This window comes from Gopherus flavomarginatus, chromosome 10 (assembly GCF_025201925.1).
Source record: "Gopherus flavomarginatus isolate rGopFla2 chromosome 10, rGopFla2.mat.asm, whole genome shotgun sequence".
NCBI lineage: Eukaryota > Metazoa > Chordata > Testudines > Testudinidae > Gopherus > Gopherus flavomarginatus.
The window spans coordinates 61,107,166-61,122,973 of record NC_066626.1 but is presented as its reverse complement, the minus strand read 5'-3'; the positions used below and the strand labels follow the sequence as shown (position 1 = coordinate 61,122,973).

At 38.5% G+C, this 15,808-nt stretch overlaps 1 protein-coding gene across 5 annotated transcripts in view; it reads right to left on the bottom strand.

The window, feature by feature from the left end:
• Window positions 1-15,808, bottom strand: part of LRP1B (LDL receptor related protein 1B) — a 1,302,041-nt gene that overhangs the window by 425,517 nt on the left and 860,716 nt on the right. For all 5 annotated transcript variants that reach the window (XM_050969143.1, XM_050969139.1, XM_050969140.1 and 2 more), the window contains 2 exons: window positions 9,496-9,670; window positions 8,826-8,920 (listed from right to left, as the gene is read on the bottom strand). In XM_050969143.1, the coding sequence (XP_050825100.1) occupies window positions 8,826-8,920; window positions 9,496-9,670 (270 nt within the window). The remainder of the gene's footprint in view (window positions 1-8,825; window positions 8,921-9,495; window positions 9,671-15,808) is intronic.

Below are 15,808 nucleotides of genomic sequence, written 5' to 3'. Positions count from 1 at the left end.
ATGAGCCAGGCAATCCCAGTCCCTATTCAAGCCCAAATTAATGGTGTTAAATTTGCAAATTAATTTTAGTTCAGCAGTTTCTCTTTGAAGTCTGTTTCTGAAGTTTTTTTGTTGAAGTATAGCTACTTTTAAATCTGTTATAGAAGGACCAGGAAGATTGAAGTGTTCTCCTACTGGCTTTTGTATGTTACCATTCCTGATGTCCAATTTGTGTCCATTTATTCTTTTATGTAGGGACTGTCCAGTTTGGCCAATGTACATGTCAGAGGGGCATTGCTCGCACATGATGGCACATATAACATATAACATGCAAGTGAATGAGCCCGATGGTGTGGCTGATGTGGTTAGGTCCTCCGATAGAGTCACTAGAGTAGATATGAGGACAGAGTAGGTAACGAGGTTTGCTACAGGGATTAGTTCCTGGGTTAGTGTTTCTGTGGTGTGGTGCAGCAACTCCCTTCTCTTCATGTGTCATTATATAATGCCTGTATCTGTAATTTTCACTCCATGCATCTGAAGAAGTGTTTTTTTACCCATGAAAGCTTATGCTCAAATAAATCTGTTAGTCTTTAAGGTGCCACCAGACTCGTTGTTTTTGTGGATACAGACTAACCTGGCTACCCCCGATACTTAACAGCATAGAAATTATAAGTGACACTGATCTCTTCCATGAAACAGAAGGTTTGCAGACTACTACTGTAGCTTCAAGGACCCTCTAACTAGCCAACTTAGATATTTATACTATACTCATTACCATGTAGCAGAGTGTCTAACTCATACCTATTCTCTCTCCCCATAGCTAAAACTGCCAAAGCCAAAGAGTAAGAAGATACCCTGAAAGTACTAAAAATGGCACCATAGAAGAAAGATGATGCCAGACCAAGCCTAGATCTTGGACAAAGCCTCTGTCAGTCAGAAATTTGCTGAGTTTTTGCAGATGACAGCTCCTGAAGAATCTTCAGGAACACAGACTTGGGTCTATAGAGAAAGCCCTGAAAATTGAAATATCCTTTTGGTAAACCCTCTAATGTTCTGCTTAAGGGATTTGGAGTGGTAGTTCTCCTACTCATGTCAATTATTAGTTTCCCCATGAAAGTCTCCTGTCAAAAATGCATAGCTAGAGACTTCAGCTGCCTGTCAGAGGCCATTTTCTACCATGGAGCTACTCCAAAACCAATATATACTTCATGTGGGGTGCTCAGAAAGAACTTTGAAGGGCAGGAACAGAACCCAGATCACAAGTCCCAATCTAGAGCCTTTACCACAAGACCAACTATCCTCTCATAGCCTTCTTTCTCCAGCACTCCTGCTTTCCTAAGAAAGCATTTAGTCACAGCTTCTTTCACAGTTCAGCTAGAACCTGCAACATTTCACTATAAGAGTGTGAAATGGTATTGTGATCACCTCCTGACAGCATAAGAGTCAGTGACACCTCTCTGACAATATTTCCTTGGTTCATGTGGTTTTAGTCCTGTGTCGTATGTTATCTCTTCAGAAATTGTGTCTTCCTGTGCCCATGGAAGGAGTTTAGTGTATTGTAGGAACATGTCAGGTCCCTGCTGATTCTCTTACATCTTCTGTTGATGAAAGGGCTGCATACTATGTCAACGCTAAACAGTTATGTTGAATTGTATCCATCTCTCCTTCTTTCGGAAGATTCAGAGAGAAGGTTAAGGTGATTGTGTAATTATGTGAAGTGCCACATGATTCCTATTCTATCATCCCTCCTGTTCAATGCCCGCATGAAACTACGAGGGGAATATAAGAAGATAATTTGGTGTGTCGTGTTATAAGTATGCTAATGACTCTCAGTTGTGTCTCCATTTCTTTAGATCAAGACAGAGCAGTGCTTCGACTTGCACAATCTACCAGAGATCACATATTGGATGATCCCCCTGATGTTGTGATTCAACTGATATAAAGACAGAGGTAATTGTGATGAGTTGCGGGAGATAAGAGTTAATTTCAGCTTCTTTGATAGAGGGATTTGCTTTAGTTTTACTACCAACATTCATAATCTGGGGACCTAATGGTTCCTTGGGTGCTTCTGAGTGTTCATAGTGGCCAATATCCCCATCCCACCCGCTTTCAGTTTTGCTTTTTCTTTCTCCATTTTTCTTCAGTAGAATTGGTATTTGTATTATTTGTAATATTTTCTACATCTGCCACTCTCAATCTATGTTTATCAATTTTCTTCAATATTTCTCTTAATAAGTCTAATTGATGTCAGAGTGGCTGACCCGTCTTTTTATCTATAACCATTAAGCTCCAAAGAGTGCGTAGTTGAATGTTTAAATGTAGACTGCAGATCTTCAGTGCTAGAATGTGAGAAATGGTCAGGGTCTGAATCTGATGCACAGTTCTGTCTCACATGGACAGGTCTACAGTGCAGTGGAAGTCCCGTAGTGTGCATACACAGCCCACAAAGTGCATAGGTCTGACAGAGGAGTGAGTGCTAGATGATTGCTAGAGAGAGTGCAGATTCAGCACATTTCTCAGGTAATATTTGTTCCAGCTGCAAATTAAAACTGTTGTCCTCAGCAGAATAACCCAAGGAGAAAGGGAAGTAAATTCTCCCTGCTCTTCTTTGGGGTTGAATTCCCCCTCTCTGGTATGGCTGTACCCACAAATAAATACAAAACTTGAGTTTTTACAATGACACCCCCCTCACACACACTTCATGTGTGGTGTACCATAAAATTGAATGTGTGGTGTACCACAAAACTCTCTCAAAGGAAAATGCTTTCATTTGGAAAGGAGAATATTTTGTATTTCTGCATGTGTGAATTATCCGTATTAAGAAGGACCCTCTTTGGCAATCTTTACAGCAATTTTCTTAGGTAAGATGATTCTGGAGAGCTAGTAAACAGGAAATAACGGAGAACATTTGTTATCTAATTTAAAAGCAATTTTATGTATGAAAACCAACCATATGGATCAATTTAATTATGCCTCCATTCGGTGAAATATTGTTTGGAAGAATGTTCGTCATTCCTCCACCAATCTGCACTTCCATGCAACTTGAACCCACCACTCATTAGGCAATACATTCAAGGAGTTTTTTGTAAATACTCTTCCCTTCCCTTCCCTCTCCCTCCCCCAACGGTAATCCATTCATACATGAGTTTATCATTCTCTGGACATTCTGTCCTCTTAACATTCTAATGATGGCCTTAATGGTTGTATCCATAAACAACTGATTGAAATTAAAATTAGAATAAATTAATAATTACAGCAGGTGGCAAAATTGGAGACGGGAGTTCTATACTGGCTAACAGGCTGACAAATACAAGTTTGATTTTAATATACTTGGAGATATATTTGCCTACTGTGAATTTTGATTTAAATATGAAAATAGCTCCAATTAGTGAATTAAAATCCAAGTGTAACAGCCTTGAGTACTAACTACAACTGAAACTGAGCAATAAATAGTAATTGGGAATGTTTAGTTTAACAATGGATTGCTTGGAATGCTGCTTTCCACTTAAAGAAACAGTTATTCAGCCAAAACTGCCTGAAGGCTTCAATTACTCACTCTGAAGCAGTACAAACTCATAAAATGCAAGTTAACTGTTCTGATAAGATCATGATGAACTTCTATTTCCAGAATGTTGCACACACAGATTAGAAGACAAGCCAACAACATAGGCCAGTCTATTATTGAGTCTTCTTTTCACCAAATAAAAATAAGTCCAGTGAATCTGCCACATAAAATATGTTCAAATAGTAACAGAAAGAATCAGACAAAACAAAAGAATATTTCTGAGCATTGCTGCAATTCAGAGTTCCATTCAGGATGTTACAAAGGCTTTTCTCCAGCTTAACCAAAAGTTTCAGAACTCTTGTAAGAAAGCCTGGTTCTGGAAAATAATTTTAAACTTAATTCTCATTATAATTGCCCAATGACTACTAGCCAGGAGGGGAAGGGATGGTGTCCCTAGCCTCTGTTTGCCAGAAGCTGGGAATGGGTGACAAGGAATGGATCACCTAATGATTACCTGTTCTGTTAATTTCCTCTGGGGTACCTGGCATTGGCCACTATTGGAAGACAGGATACTGGGCTAGATGGACCCTAGGTCTGACCCAATATGGCCATTCTTATGTTCCTTAAGCTAATTCTTTACTTCTTGGAACAAGTCATTCTAGAGCACTGTAATGGGGCCCATCATCCATGGTATACGCCACAGTGGTCCCATGCAGTGCTGCAATTAAATTTCTGCCTGAGTTTCCTCTTCTGGGTGTTCAGTAAATCCAATAAGGCTTATGCATACTGAATAGTTTCCCTTCAGGCAAAGAATTACATGAATAGATCTCCACCCCGGCATCCTTGCTGAATTAACCATAGTCTATTAACCCCACTTATGTCCAGGTCTCGTACAAGCGAGGCCTCATTGACCCAGAACCCTCTTCTGGAGTCAAGGCTTCTGTTGTTAGCTAGGAAAGGGTCTCTCCTCTTGAGTCATGGTCCCCACAGGGGTCAAACAGTGAAGACACTTCCTCAGAACAGCACATAATTCCTTTGACCTGGGGCTCACATGCTACCTAGTGAAGTCCTTTCATGGTTTTGCTGAGGGTTAGCATTCATAGCTCTTCCCTTTCAAAGCCTCCCCCACCTAGGATCATTCTTCCTTTCCTTCCTTCCTGGTGAGCTCCCTGACAAGTCCTCTCTTCGGAAACTTTGTCTTTCTGTATTCTGGAAACGGTTCCTCTGCTCAGGAAGCTCTTTTCTCTAGAAGATCCCACTGGGACTAGATTCCTAGCTAGCTTGCCTGCAGCATTCTTTTCCCAGGTACCTTCTCTCTGTGTTCTCTCCTGCCTGAGGCCACATCACCAATTATAAGTCCCAGCTGTTTGTTAACTAATTAACTACTGCCCAGCTACACAGGCAATCAGTTATTCCCAGGTGGATCTGGGCTGGTTCATTTTCTTTAGCAGAGTTTGTCACCAGCAGACTGACAGCATGACTGCCAGCTAACCTGTAACAAGCACACAAGAGAATACTAGCTAGTACTAAGTAATACTCAGGAATTGGTTCAAGAAGTAACTATAGTTGAGCCAGTGAATAACAGTGAACCTAAATAATTTAGCTCAACATCCTAGAGAGAGAAAAATGCAAAATAACTAGCGTGTAAGATGAACTTTTGAAAGAGGGATTTTTTTTAAATGAGGATGCTAGACAAAGATTCTGAAGTCAAAAATAAAGAAATTGTAATTTTCTGCTTGGTTCCACCCTCATTTCCACAAAGGCATTACTTGAATGTGTGACAAGTTTCATCCCCAACTCAGCTATATTATTCTGCTCAGCCACTCCTCTTCTTACTGTCAATTTACAGTTGCTCTGTTGAGGCTCTTCCTCTCTCTAGTTGTATAAGTTGGCTTCCTTTGCTCCACTCCCATTCAGCTAAAAGCACCGGTTCTCTCTTGCAATTTAAAATGCTGAGGCACCTGACACCAGTCAGCCCACTCCCAATATTCCATATTGTCTTTGTCCAGTGAACATGAAACCTGAAACTTTTACTCAGCTGAAACTCCTGAGAAACAGAACTTTCCCAAGTTTATTTAAATCCATATGCATGGATTGTATACTTACAGACTCATAGACGCTAGGACTACTTTTCTATGAAGTATTAAATAACTCAGATTGCTTCACAACACAATATTTAAAAACGTCAAGGAACTTCACAACTCTTTAAAAATACAAGGAAATTGCATTTTATGTTGTTTTTTTGTATTTTTTTTCTCATTTACCAAGACCTATGCTGTCCTTGTGTTCTCTCTTCACAACCATCTCCTGATTTGCAAGAAACATTCCACTATTGTAAAAAGCACATTATCAGGAATATAACAGCAAACCCTATATTAAAGTTGCCTAACACTTTCTACCTTAAAAAAGTTCTTGAGATCTCTTTTTACTCAGAAATTTTCTAGGGGGACAACTCCTAGGATTGGAGGGGTGCCTTTTTCTGGCCCTGTAAAAATCCACAAGATTTGGCAGTTCTAAGATGGTTAAAATCACCATTTTGCTCCTGTGACTTTGGTAGTACAGCTTGTTTTTAGTAGCATGCCTCAAACCCTCCATATTCTATAACACTGCACACATGCTTTGCCATTTTTCTTCAGCATTTGATATAGAAATGCATGGCAACATTAATTCTCACATTTACCAACGTTCCGGTACATGTCTCCACAACCTTATTCTTCCAATATTTGTATATAATTTTTATTTTAAGTTATGTTTCCCTCTTTTGCTATACCTTGTTTTCCTGCTGTGATGATTTTATACTAACACATCCAATTATAGTTTAATCACTAGCACAATCCTACATGTCCATTGATAACACAGAGAGTTAATTTATTCATTCTAGAAGAATCTGTTAAGTATCTATTATTGTTAGGTTACTAACAGTAATAACCCTCCAAATATTTTTAAGAAAAAGTTTCCCACAATAGCTCACCTAGGACCTTATTGTTTAACTAAGCACTGACATCAGTAGTGGTTCTCAAACAGGAGTATGCATATCACTGGAGGTACCAGAGATTTTGCAGGGGGTACAACTGCTTATCTAGATATTTGTTCAGTTTTACAAGAGGCTACATAAAAAGCACTAGCGAAGTCATTACTAACTAAAATTTCATACAGACAATGACATGTTTACACAGTTCTATATACTATACACTGAAATATAAGTACAATATTTCTTTTCCAGTTGATTTATTTTACAATTATATGGTGAAAATGAGAAAATAAGTAATTTTTCAGTAACAGTGTGCTGTGACACTTTTGTAATGTTTTGTCTGATTTTGTAAGCAAGCAGTTATTAAGTGAGGTGAAACTCAGGGGTAATGCAAGGATTTGTAGTCTGGAAAAGTTGAGAGCCACTGGTCTACAGGATGACTATCAGAAATTATGCAGATAATACTATGCCATTAAATGTTCTTAACTGTTCCTCAACTAAGGTTATTTCACTACTGAATGCAAATGTGAACATTCTCAAAAAAAAAAAAGTTAAAAAAATCAAACCAGTTAAAAAAGATAATTATCCTAAATAGTTCAATTTAAGCCAAAGTTGTCAGATTGATGGTTGAGAGATGGTGACTGATTTTGATCAATGCAGAGTAAATCTTTGTAAGATTGGGGCTGAAGCGGTGGCAATACTGCTATACATCCAGCAATGGAGTATACCACTTTTCTTTCACCTGCACATGCAATTTAGCTTGCTTTTCACCTTAGTTAATACAAACTGCCTTTCTGCATGTCTTCTCAAGAAGAGCATGACCCCATGATCATATTCACAGTCAATGTAAAGTGTTCTGCACAATTCAGATAAGCACTGAAGAAACTGCTTTAGTCTACATTTAGTGCACCTTTATAAGATTGTAATCAAGCAGAGTTCTTGCATATTTATTCCCTTTCTATATTTTATCATTTTATCTACCATAGAGATTTAGCTCTTGAACTTACCTTTTCATCTCTAAGTGCATAATTTATCTCTGTGTCACATGACTCATGTGAAACTATACCAGTGTGTGGGAAAAGGCTTGTTGAATATTTTCCATAGGAGGTTTATTCTCTGGATTGTGCAGTAATATTTATTCCAGAATTTGCCAATAAAGTGCCTGTACTGAATTATCTCTAATTCATATTCTTAAAATGTAAAAGGTATCAAAACAGAAATACCAGACATTGATTTTCAGAATGAAAAGCACTTTGCATTTGCTTTAATGCCAATTTAATTATTTCGGTAATTTTTTCTCTTGCTTACTTTGCATATTCATGCTTAGTAAATATGATACCATAAAACAATATGTGATAAAAACTCTTTAATTATGTTCAAAAAGACAAAATGAATAATGGGATATTTAAACACCCAGAAGAAATGAAATACCAGAAAGAAAACAGAATGACCACCATCACAAAAGATAGGAATAAAACATGATAGCAGATAATTTTGTCAAGAAGAGTCATAACGTTAATAGTTTCTCACATACTATATCCTAGCTAATATATCAACGACATTAAAAATAAATGTTAACATATTACATCAGTGGCACACATTAAGCAATATTAATGTTTAGTAAAAAGCAGTTATAGGTAGTACATTTACTTCTATTCCTATTTCTGTCCTTTACTATGAACTAAAATTTAAAGGGCCAAATTGTCTTTCATCAGAAAGATGGGATTCTGAGCAGAGGTCTGTGGGCCACTTCCCTCCCACTTCACACAGCAGCAGCAAAGCAGCTTTACTATGTAACACCACCTCTTCAGGGGCAACAAATTAGAGGAATTTATGAAGTCACATATCCCACACCTTTACTTCTGAAATGGGTGCAGACAACCCTCTGGAGATATGTTCCAGACTGAGCATTGAGAGGTTGTGAGCCTAAAGCTTGAGTTCTCCATATCTTTCCTTCCTACACCCACAAAAGAAACACACTCATTATACTATATTCAAAGACTTATATATTCAAAGACTATATCCCGGGATCTTTTTTGGGTCAAAGAATATGCCTCTAGGACAATTTCAACTTCAGCCTATATACCATCAATTGCAGACCTTTATGCAAGTTCATCAAGTTATAACAAATCTACTCTAACTCCCATTGACTCCAATGGGCAGTGGACTCTGTCCAAATGCCTTTAAAGGATAAAATAAAATAATGATAATTAAATGTATATTACATATTCTAAATATATATTTGTTTCTTAATATCTTCTATATTACTGATATATACTACATGAAACACAGCACTTCAAATATCACATCAAATAATTTCAATATTAAAACAACTTTAATTAAAAAAGAATAGCATAAAACAATATTTACCAACTGGGTCTTTTTGATTCTGAAAGAGTATTTTGTTGTTACTGCCATCCATGTTTGCCATATTAATTGTGTTCCCATCAGTCCAGTAAAGCTTCCTTAACAAGAAACAAGACTGACTGAAAATTTGGTTTTATATACGCCATGTTCTAAATGTGTCAGTTTTGAAAAGATGATCAAATGAATAGTACATACAATGTTGTTACAATATGAATGGGTGTACTACCTAGTTCATAATACGGCTTGTTATAAATGTCTTCTGTATTCAGTGCAAGAAATTCTGTATAAAAGTTCTGAAGCACATGCATTTGGGACAAATAAGGTAGAAATCAGCAAGTCTAGCACCTATAATTATGCTTTTTCCCTAAATTTATATAAATGGTTGGTTGTGCGCGTGCACATGCACACACACACACACACTCTTTTATTTTCCCTTGCTGACCTGAAATTATATAAGGCATGTTAATGAAATGTCAGAAATAACTGTAATAAGATCTATTTGTATTATTAAGACTGGGAAAATGAGTTGTCAAATCCAAGATATTTAATATTTTTTGTAGTAGTCCTAAAAATGAAAGCAAGTACTGAAAAGCCACCATGCCTAGTGACAAATACAAGGAATCTTTCTATATGTTTTATGAAATCCCGACAGTTAAGAATAATCATACTTTACCCCCTGACAGGGTGAACTGCAAGACACTGGGGTTTATCGATTCCATGGATGATTGAGGTTTTCAAAGAACCATCTAAATGTGCCACATTAATCTGAGTTTCATCAAACTCCGAACTAATCCAGTACAAATTTCGTGACACCCAGTCCACTGCAAGGCCTCTAATACTCTGAATATCTGCAAAACATGAAAGAGCAAATTAAAAGTGAATATAGGTTGTTCATTTGGTATCCTTTCCAAATAAATTATTTTCTGTTTTAGGGAAAAATAATTTATATTTTAATTTGTTAGCAAAATTGTTCAAGATTGCAATCTCATTCACTTATCAACCACTGTTAAAGCATGAATAATTGTTAATGTTCTGCTGAGCCAGATGAAAGCCTACAGCAACAATTAACATTGAAATTGCACTAAACAGTCGATAATTCTCAGCAAACAGTGAGGAATGAAAAATAGACATCAATCGTATTGTCCAAGGATAATAACCAAATATAAACTGTATAAGTGGTAGTGCATTTTGCAATTTAGGGGGAAAGCATTATTTGTTTGTTTTTAATACCTCTGCAATAGATGTGCTGTTTAAAAAGCATCAGTTTGACAAACATGATTTGGAACAAATCACCCTCCCTTAACAGGTTCAGAGATTAATTTCTATTTTTAAAGTAAATGTATACAAAATCAATCATGATGTGTGATGAAATCTCATGTTCAGTCTGAGGGGGATGATGGTTCATAGGCGGGCTGTTAAAAGACTTCCTCAAACAACGAGCCCAACTGCACTGACTGATTACATTGGAGTCCAGCACGAGTCCAGAAGTGCTGTTTCTCCCTACTTTCTTAGCATCAAGGCCCTGGCACCAAAGATACAGATTCAGCATCACTAGTCAGCACCTGAGCCAAAGAAAGCACTAAGGAAGACTCCAAACCTGAGGGCTCCATGGCACCAGTAATGTAGGAAGATAGATACAGCATTGCCATTGTTGTAGTACCTAATTCCAGAACTGGACTCCAACTAGGATCTGGAAAAAGGCTCTGGTCTCTGTAATGAAGGCTTCAACTTGCTCCCTCTGTGGGACTTAGAAGCCAAGGGTGGCATATTATGTACAGAACAAAGGCCTTGAACCTGAATCATATCCAAAGTTCTTACAGCCTCCTTCCTGAGACAAGCCAGCACCAAAGTCTACTCTTCTTTACAGGTTCAGCCATAAAAGTCCAGTAAACCAAGCACCAAACTGGGAATGACTATGTCAAGTTAGATGAGACACTGGATATGAACATCAAATTCAGGAATACTATAGAGGCAAGACATACACTTTTAGAATCCATATGCTTCAAAGTCTTACTTGGCCATGATGCCAGAGCTATCATTATCAATCTAAAAACTACTATTGAAAAACACCCAACCAACCAACCAAACACACACACACACACACACACCCTAAATCAATGCATATACATAAAAACGTATATTAGAGAAATCTGATCAAAGACCAGAGTCCAGGGGCAGCACAGTTCTGTCCACAGCTGACTGAGAAAGAGATGGGACTAAGGCAAGTGGAGCCACAAGGCACTCTTATCACCTTGTTCCAAATGTTTGAAGCTACTCACATGGCCCAATATCAGAGCTTTCCGGTAAGCTCTGAAACTCTGCAGTATGAAGCCTCTTTGCCCACAAGTGGGAATACGAAGAAAATATTTTGAAGTAAAACTGGTTCTTGGTCTCTCTCCAAGATCTTGTCAAGCTGAGATTGCTAAACTAGCTATATTGCATGGAAATATTTCAGAAACTTGGAAACTTTTGCTCCTTTTGGGAATGGGGTTTAGAACCCATTGGTCTCTGAGGAAGTTGAACACAATGGCTGTCCCTGCTAAGTACCCTTGAACTGAATCCTTGTGCTGTCAGCCTTTTTGCTTTATCTGTGACATCACAGAGCATATGTCTACTACAGACCACCTAATCAGGTGGAAGAGGTGGATGAGGCTTTTTTCAAACAACTAACAAAATCATCCAAAGCCCAAGATTTGGTGGTGATGGGGGACTTCAACTATCCAGATATATGTTGGGAAAATAACACTGCGGGGCACAGACTGTCCAAAAAGTTCCTGGACTGCATTGCAGACAACTTTTTATTTCAGAAAATTGAAAAAGCTACTAAGGGGGAAGCTTTTCTAGACTTGATTTTAACAAATAAGGAGGAACTTGTTGAGAATTTGAAAGTAGAAGGAAGCTTGGGTGAAAGTGATCATGAAATCATAGAGTTTGCAATTCTAAGGAAGGGTAGAAGGGAGTACAGCAGAATAGAGACAATGGATTTCAGGAAGGCAGATTTTGGTAAGCTCAGAGAGCTGATAGGTAAGGTCCCATGGGAATCAAGACTGAAGGGAAAAACAACTGAGGAGAGTTGGCAGTTTTTCAAAGGAACACTATTAAGGGCCCAAAAGCAAGTTATTCCGATGGTTAGGAAAGATAGAAAATGTGGCAAAAGACCACCTTGGCTTAACCATGAGATCTTGCGTGACCTACAAAATAAAAAGGCGTCATATAAAAAATGGAAACTAGGTCAGATTACAAAGGATGAATATAGGCAAATAACACAGGAATGCAGAGGCAAGATTAGAAAGGCAAAGGCACAAAATGAACTCAAACTAGCTATGGGAATAAAGGGAAACAAGAAGACTTTTTATCAATACATTAGAAGCAAGAGAAAGACCAAGGACAGGGTAGGCCCACTGCTCAGTGAGGAGGGGGAAACAGTAACGGGAGACTTGGAAATGGCAGAGATGCTTAATGACTTCTTTGTTTCGGTCTTCACTGAGAAGTCTGAAGGAATGTCTAATATAGTGAATGCTTACGGGAAGAGGGTAGGTTTAGAAGAGAAAATAAAAAAAGAGCAAGTAAAAAATCTCTTAGAAAAGTTAGATGCCTGCAAGTCACCAGGGCCTGATGAAATGCATCCTAGAATACTCAAGGAGTTAATAGAAGAGGTATCTGAGCCTCTAGCTATTATCTTTGGGAAATCATGGGAGAGGGGGGATATTCCAGACGACTGGAAGGGGGCAAATATAGTGCCCATCTATAAAAAGGGAAATAAAAACCACCCAGGAAACTACAGACCAGTTAGTTTAACTTCTGTGCCAGGGAAGATAATGGAGCAGGTAATTAAAGAAATCATCTGCAAACACTTGGAAGGTGGTAAGGTGATAGGGAATAGCCAACATGGATTTGTAAAGAACAAATCGTGTCAAACTAATCTGATAGCATTCTTTGATAGGATAACGAGCCTTGTGGATAAGGGAGAAGCAGTGGATGTGATATACCTAGACTTTAGTAAGGCATTTGATACGGTCTCGCATGATATTCTTATAGATAAACTGGGAAAGTACAATTTAGATGGGGCTACTATAAGGTGGGTGCATAACTGGCTGGATAACCGTACTCAGAGAGTAGTTGTTAATGGCTCCCAATCCTGCTGGAAAGGTATAACAAGTGGGGTTCCGCAGGGGTCTGTTTTGGGACCGGTTCTGTTCAATATCTTCATCAACGATTTAGATGTTGGCATAGAAAGTACGCTTATTAAGTTTGCGGACGATACCAAACTGGGAGGGATTGCAACTGCTTTGGAGGACAGGGTCAAAATTCAAAATGATCTGGACAAATTGGAGAAATGGTCTGAGGTAAACAGGATGAAGTTCAATAAAGATAAATGCAAAGTGCTCCACTTAGGAAGGAACAATCAGTTTCACACATACAGAATGGGAAGAGACTGTCTAGGAAGGAGTATGGCAGAAAGAGATCTAGGGGTCATAGTAGACCACAAGCTTAATATGAGTCAACAGTGTGATACTGTTGCAAAAAAAGCAAACATGATTCTGGGATGCATTAACAGGTGTGTTGTAAACAAGACACGAGAAGTCATTCTTCCGCTTTACTCTGCGCTGGTCAGGCCTCAGCTGGAGTATTGTGTCCAATTCTGGGCACCGCATTTCAAGAAAGATGTGGAGAAATTGGAGAGGGTCCAGAGAAGAGCAACAAGAATGATTAAAGGTCTTGAGAACATGACCTATGAAGAAAGGCTGAAGGAATTGGGTTTGTTAGTTTGGAAAAGAGAAGACTGAGAGGGGACATGATAGCAGTTTTCAGGTATCTAAAAGGGTGTCATCAGGAGGAGGGAGAAAACTTGTTCACTTTAGCCTCCAATGATAGAACAAGAAGAAATGGGCTTAAACTGCAGCAAGGGAGATTTAGGTTGGACATTAGGAAAAAGTTTCTAACTGTCAGAGTAGTTAAACACTGGAATAGATTGCCTAGGAAAGTTGTGGAATCTCCATCTCTGGAGATATTTAAGAGTAGGTTAGATAAATGTCTATTAGGGATGGTCTAGACAATATTTGGTCCTGCCATGAGGGCAGGGGACTGGACTCGATGACCTCTCGAGGTCCCTTCCAGTCCTAGAGTCTATGAATCTATGAATCTATATGCAGCTGATTTTGAGCCATGTTCTGGCATTATAGATTTTGCTAGTTTTTTAATTCAAGTTCAAATTGCATGTGGTCTATAAAGGAAAGGTAATTTGCAATATGAACTGTGGCCACTGCAGAAGTAGATAGATATAAAAAGAAAGATAATACATTACTCATCAAATTCATTGACAAGTTTTGCATTTTTTTAAAATTAAATAGTTTATACAACAACTCAATTTTTTCTGGCATTCAGCCACTTCAGCTGATAAACTCTTTTTTTCTAGAAGAATTCCAGCACTTCAGGTCCAAAATACAAACTGAAAGTCTGTGTGGTTTTTGATCTGGCCACTGTTGACTCCATCACTGGATTCATGAAGACAGTGAGAAACACACAACATTCTCCCCAAAATATATATATCAGCCAACTTAGAAACATTCAAAATTAAATGAAAATGCTGACACTTCTTCACCAGTTGATCTAGAAAAGAATACAAGTACACTGCCGGCATATTGAAAAGGAGAGAATAGTCTCGCTACTTGTCAAAATTTGACTTGGGACTGTCTGGAGAGGGGCTAAAGAAAATCCTTCAGTATTACTTATTTGATCATAAAAATAAGAAAAGGTACAACCCTCCACAGAAGAGCTATTTTCCTTGTACTGTTCTTGTTTGAATTTTGTCTCTGAGGAGTCAACCATCACTTCAGTTTCTGAATAGATACATATTCCTCCAGAAAGTGCTCATTAGACTGGTCCTCCTGATTTCAAACAGGTGGTTTAGAATGTTGTGTTCATACAGAGGAGAGGAGACCTGCTGCTGGAGATGAGACCGGCTGCTCCCAGTACAGGAATTGACACTGGTTGCACCAAATGGCCAACGAAGCCAAAAAATGGAGTAACATCAGTACTGGTGAATTCTGGTGCTGAGTATGTGAAGACAGCAGAGTTCAGATCCCAGAGCTAATGCAGTCTCTGCATTCACAGTGCAGAGCACTGCAAAACAGCATGGTGCAATCTACTTATGTGCTATCAAATCTGAAAGTATTTCACTTGCTGCCTCCTGGAATGTACAAACTTTGTGTAATGCAAACAGGAATCAAATGCTGAGACTTTGGTGACTGGAACTACTCAAGGCAAGCAGAGTGCCTTCTTGGGGGGCCAATAACTCACTTTGGTAGGGAAAAAAAGAAAAGAAAAAAGTCACCCTTCAGTACTAGAATGATGGCACACAAGGATGGAGAGCACTGATACCTCAACTCAGCTCAGGACATACCTACATTTTTCTGAGGAGAATTATTTGCAGGCTGGCAGGGGAACAATCAGTCTAGGCTTTCCCTCAACCTGCACCAGCGTGATTGATGTCAAAATGCTCCTCACTGAAGATCAACTTTTGTGAAGCACAGCGAGCCCAGTAAGCATTAGGAATATCATTATTTCTAAAGAAGGATATTGGTGTTTCCACAGAAGGATGAGGAGTACAACTGAGGATGCAATATGCACATAGCCAGTCATGATTCTTTTCTGGGTAAATGACTTAGTAGTTGTTCATGTACACACATACATCATCTAAGTAAAATTGCCTTTTTATCAGTTTCCTTTGTCTACTGTGATAAGAAGAGCTAGCCAATTATGAAAATAGAGAAAAAAACAATTCAGCATTGAAGCATCAATCAGCCAGAAAACTAACACAGGCCAAGTGTAATGGAAGGAAACAGGATTGAAAGGTTGCACTCCTCAACAATGATATATTGGCTATGGTCAAGCACGATAAAGAGCCTCACCAATACCAATCAGTTGAAGCTTGGACACAGTGGAAGAAAGCAACAGGTATGTTAATAATGGTAATATTACAAACA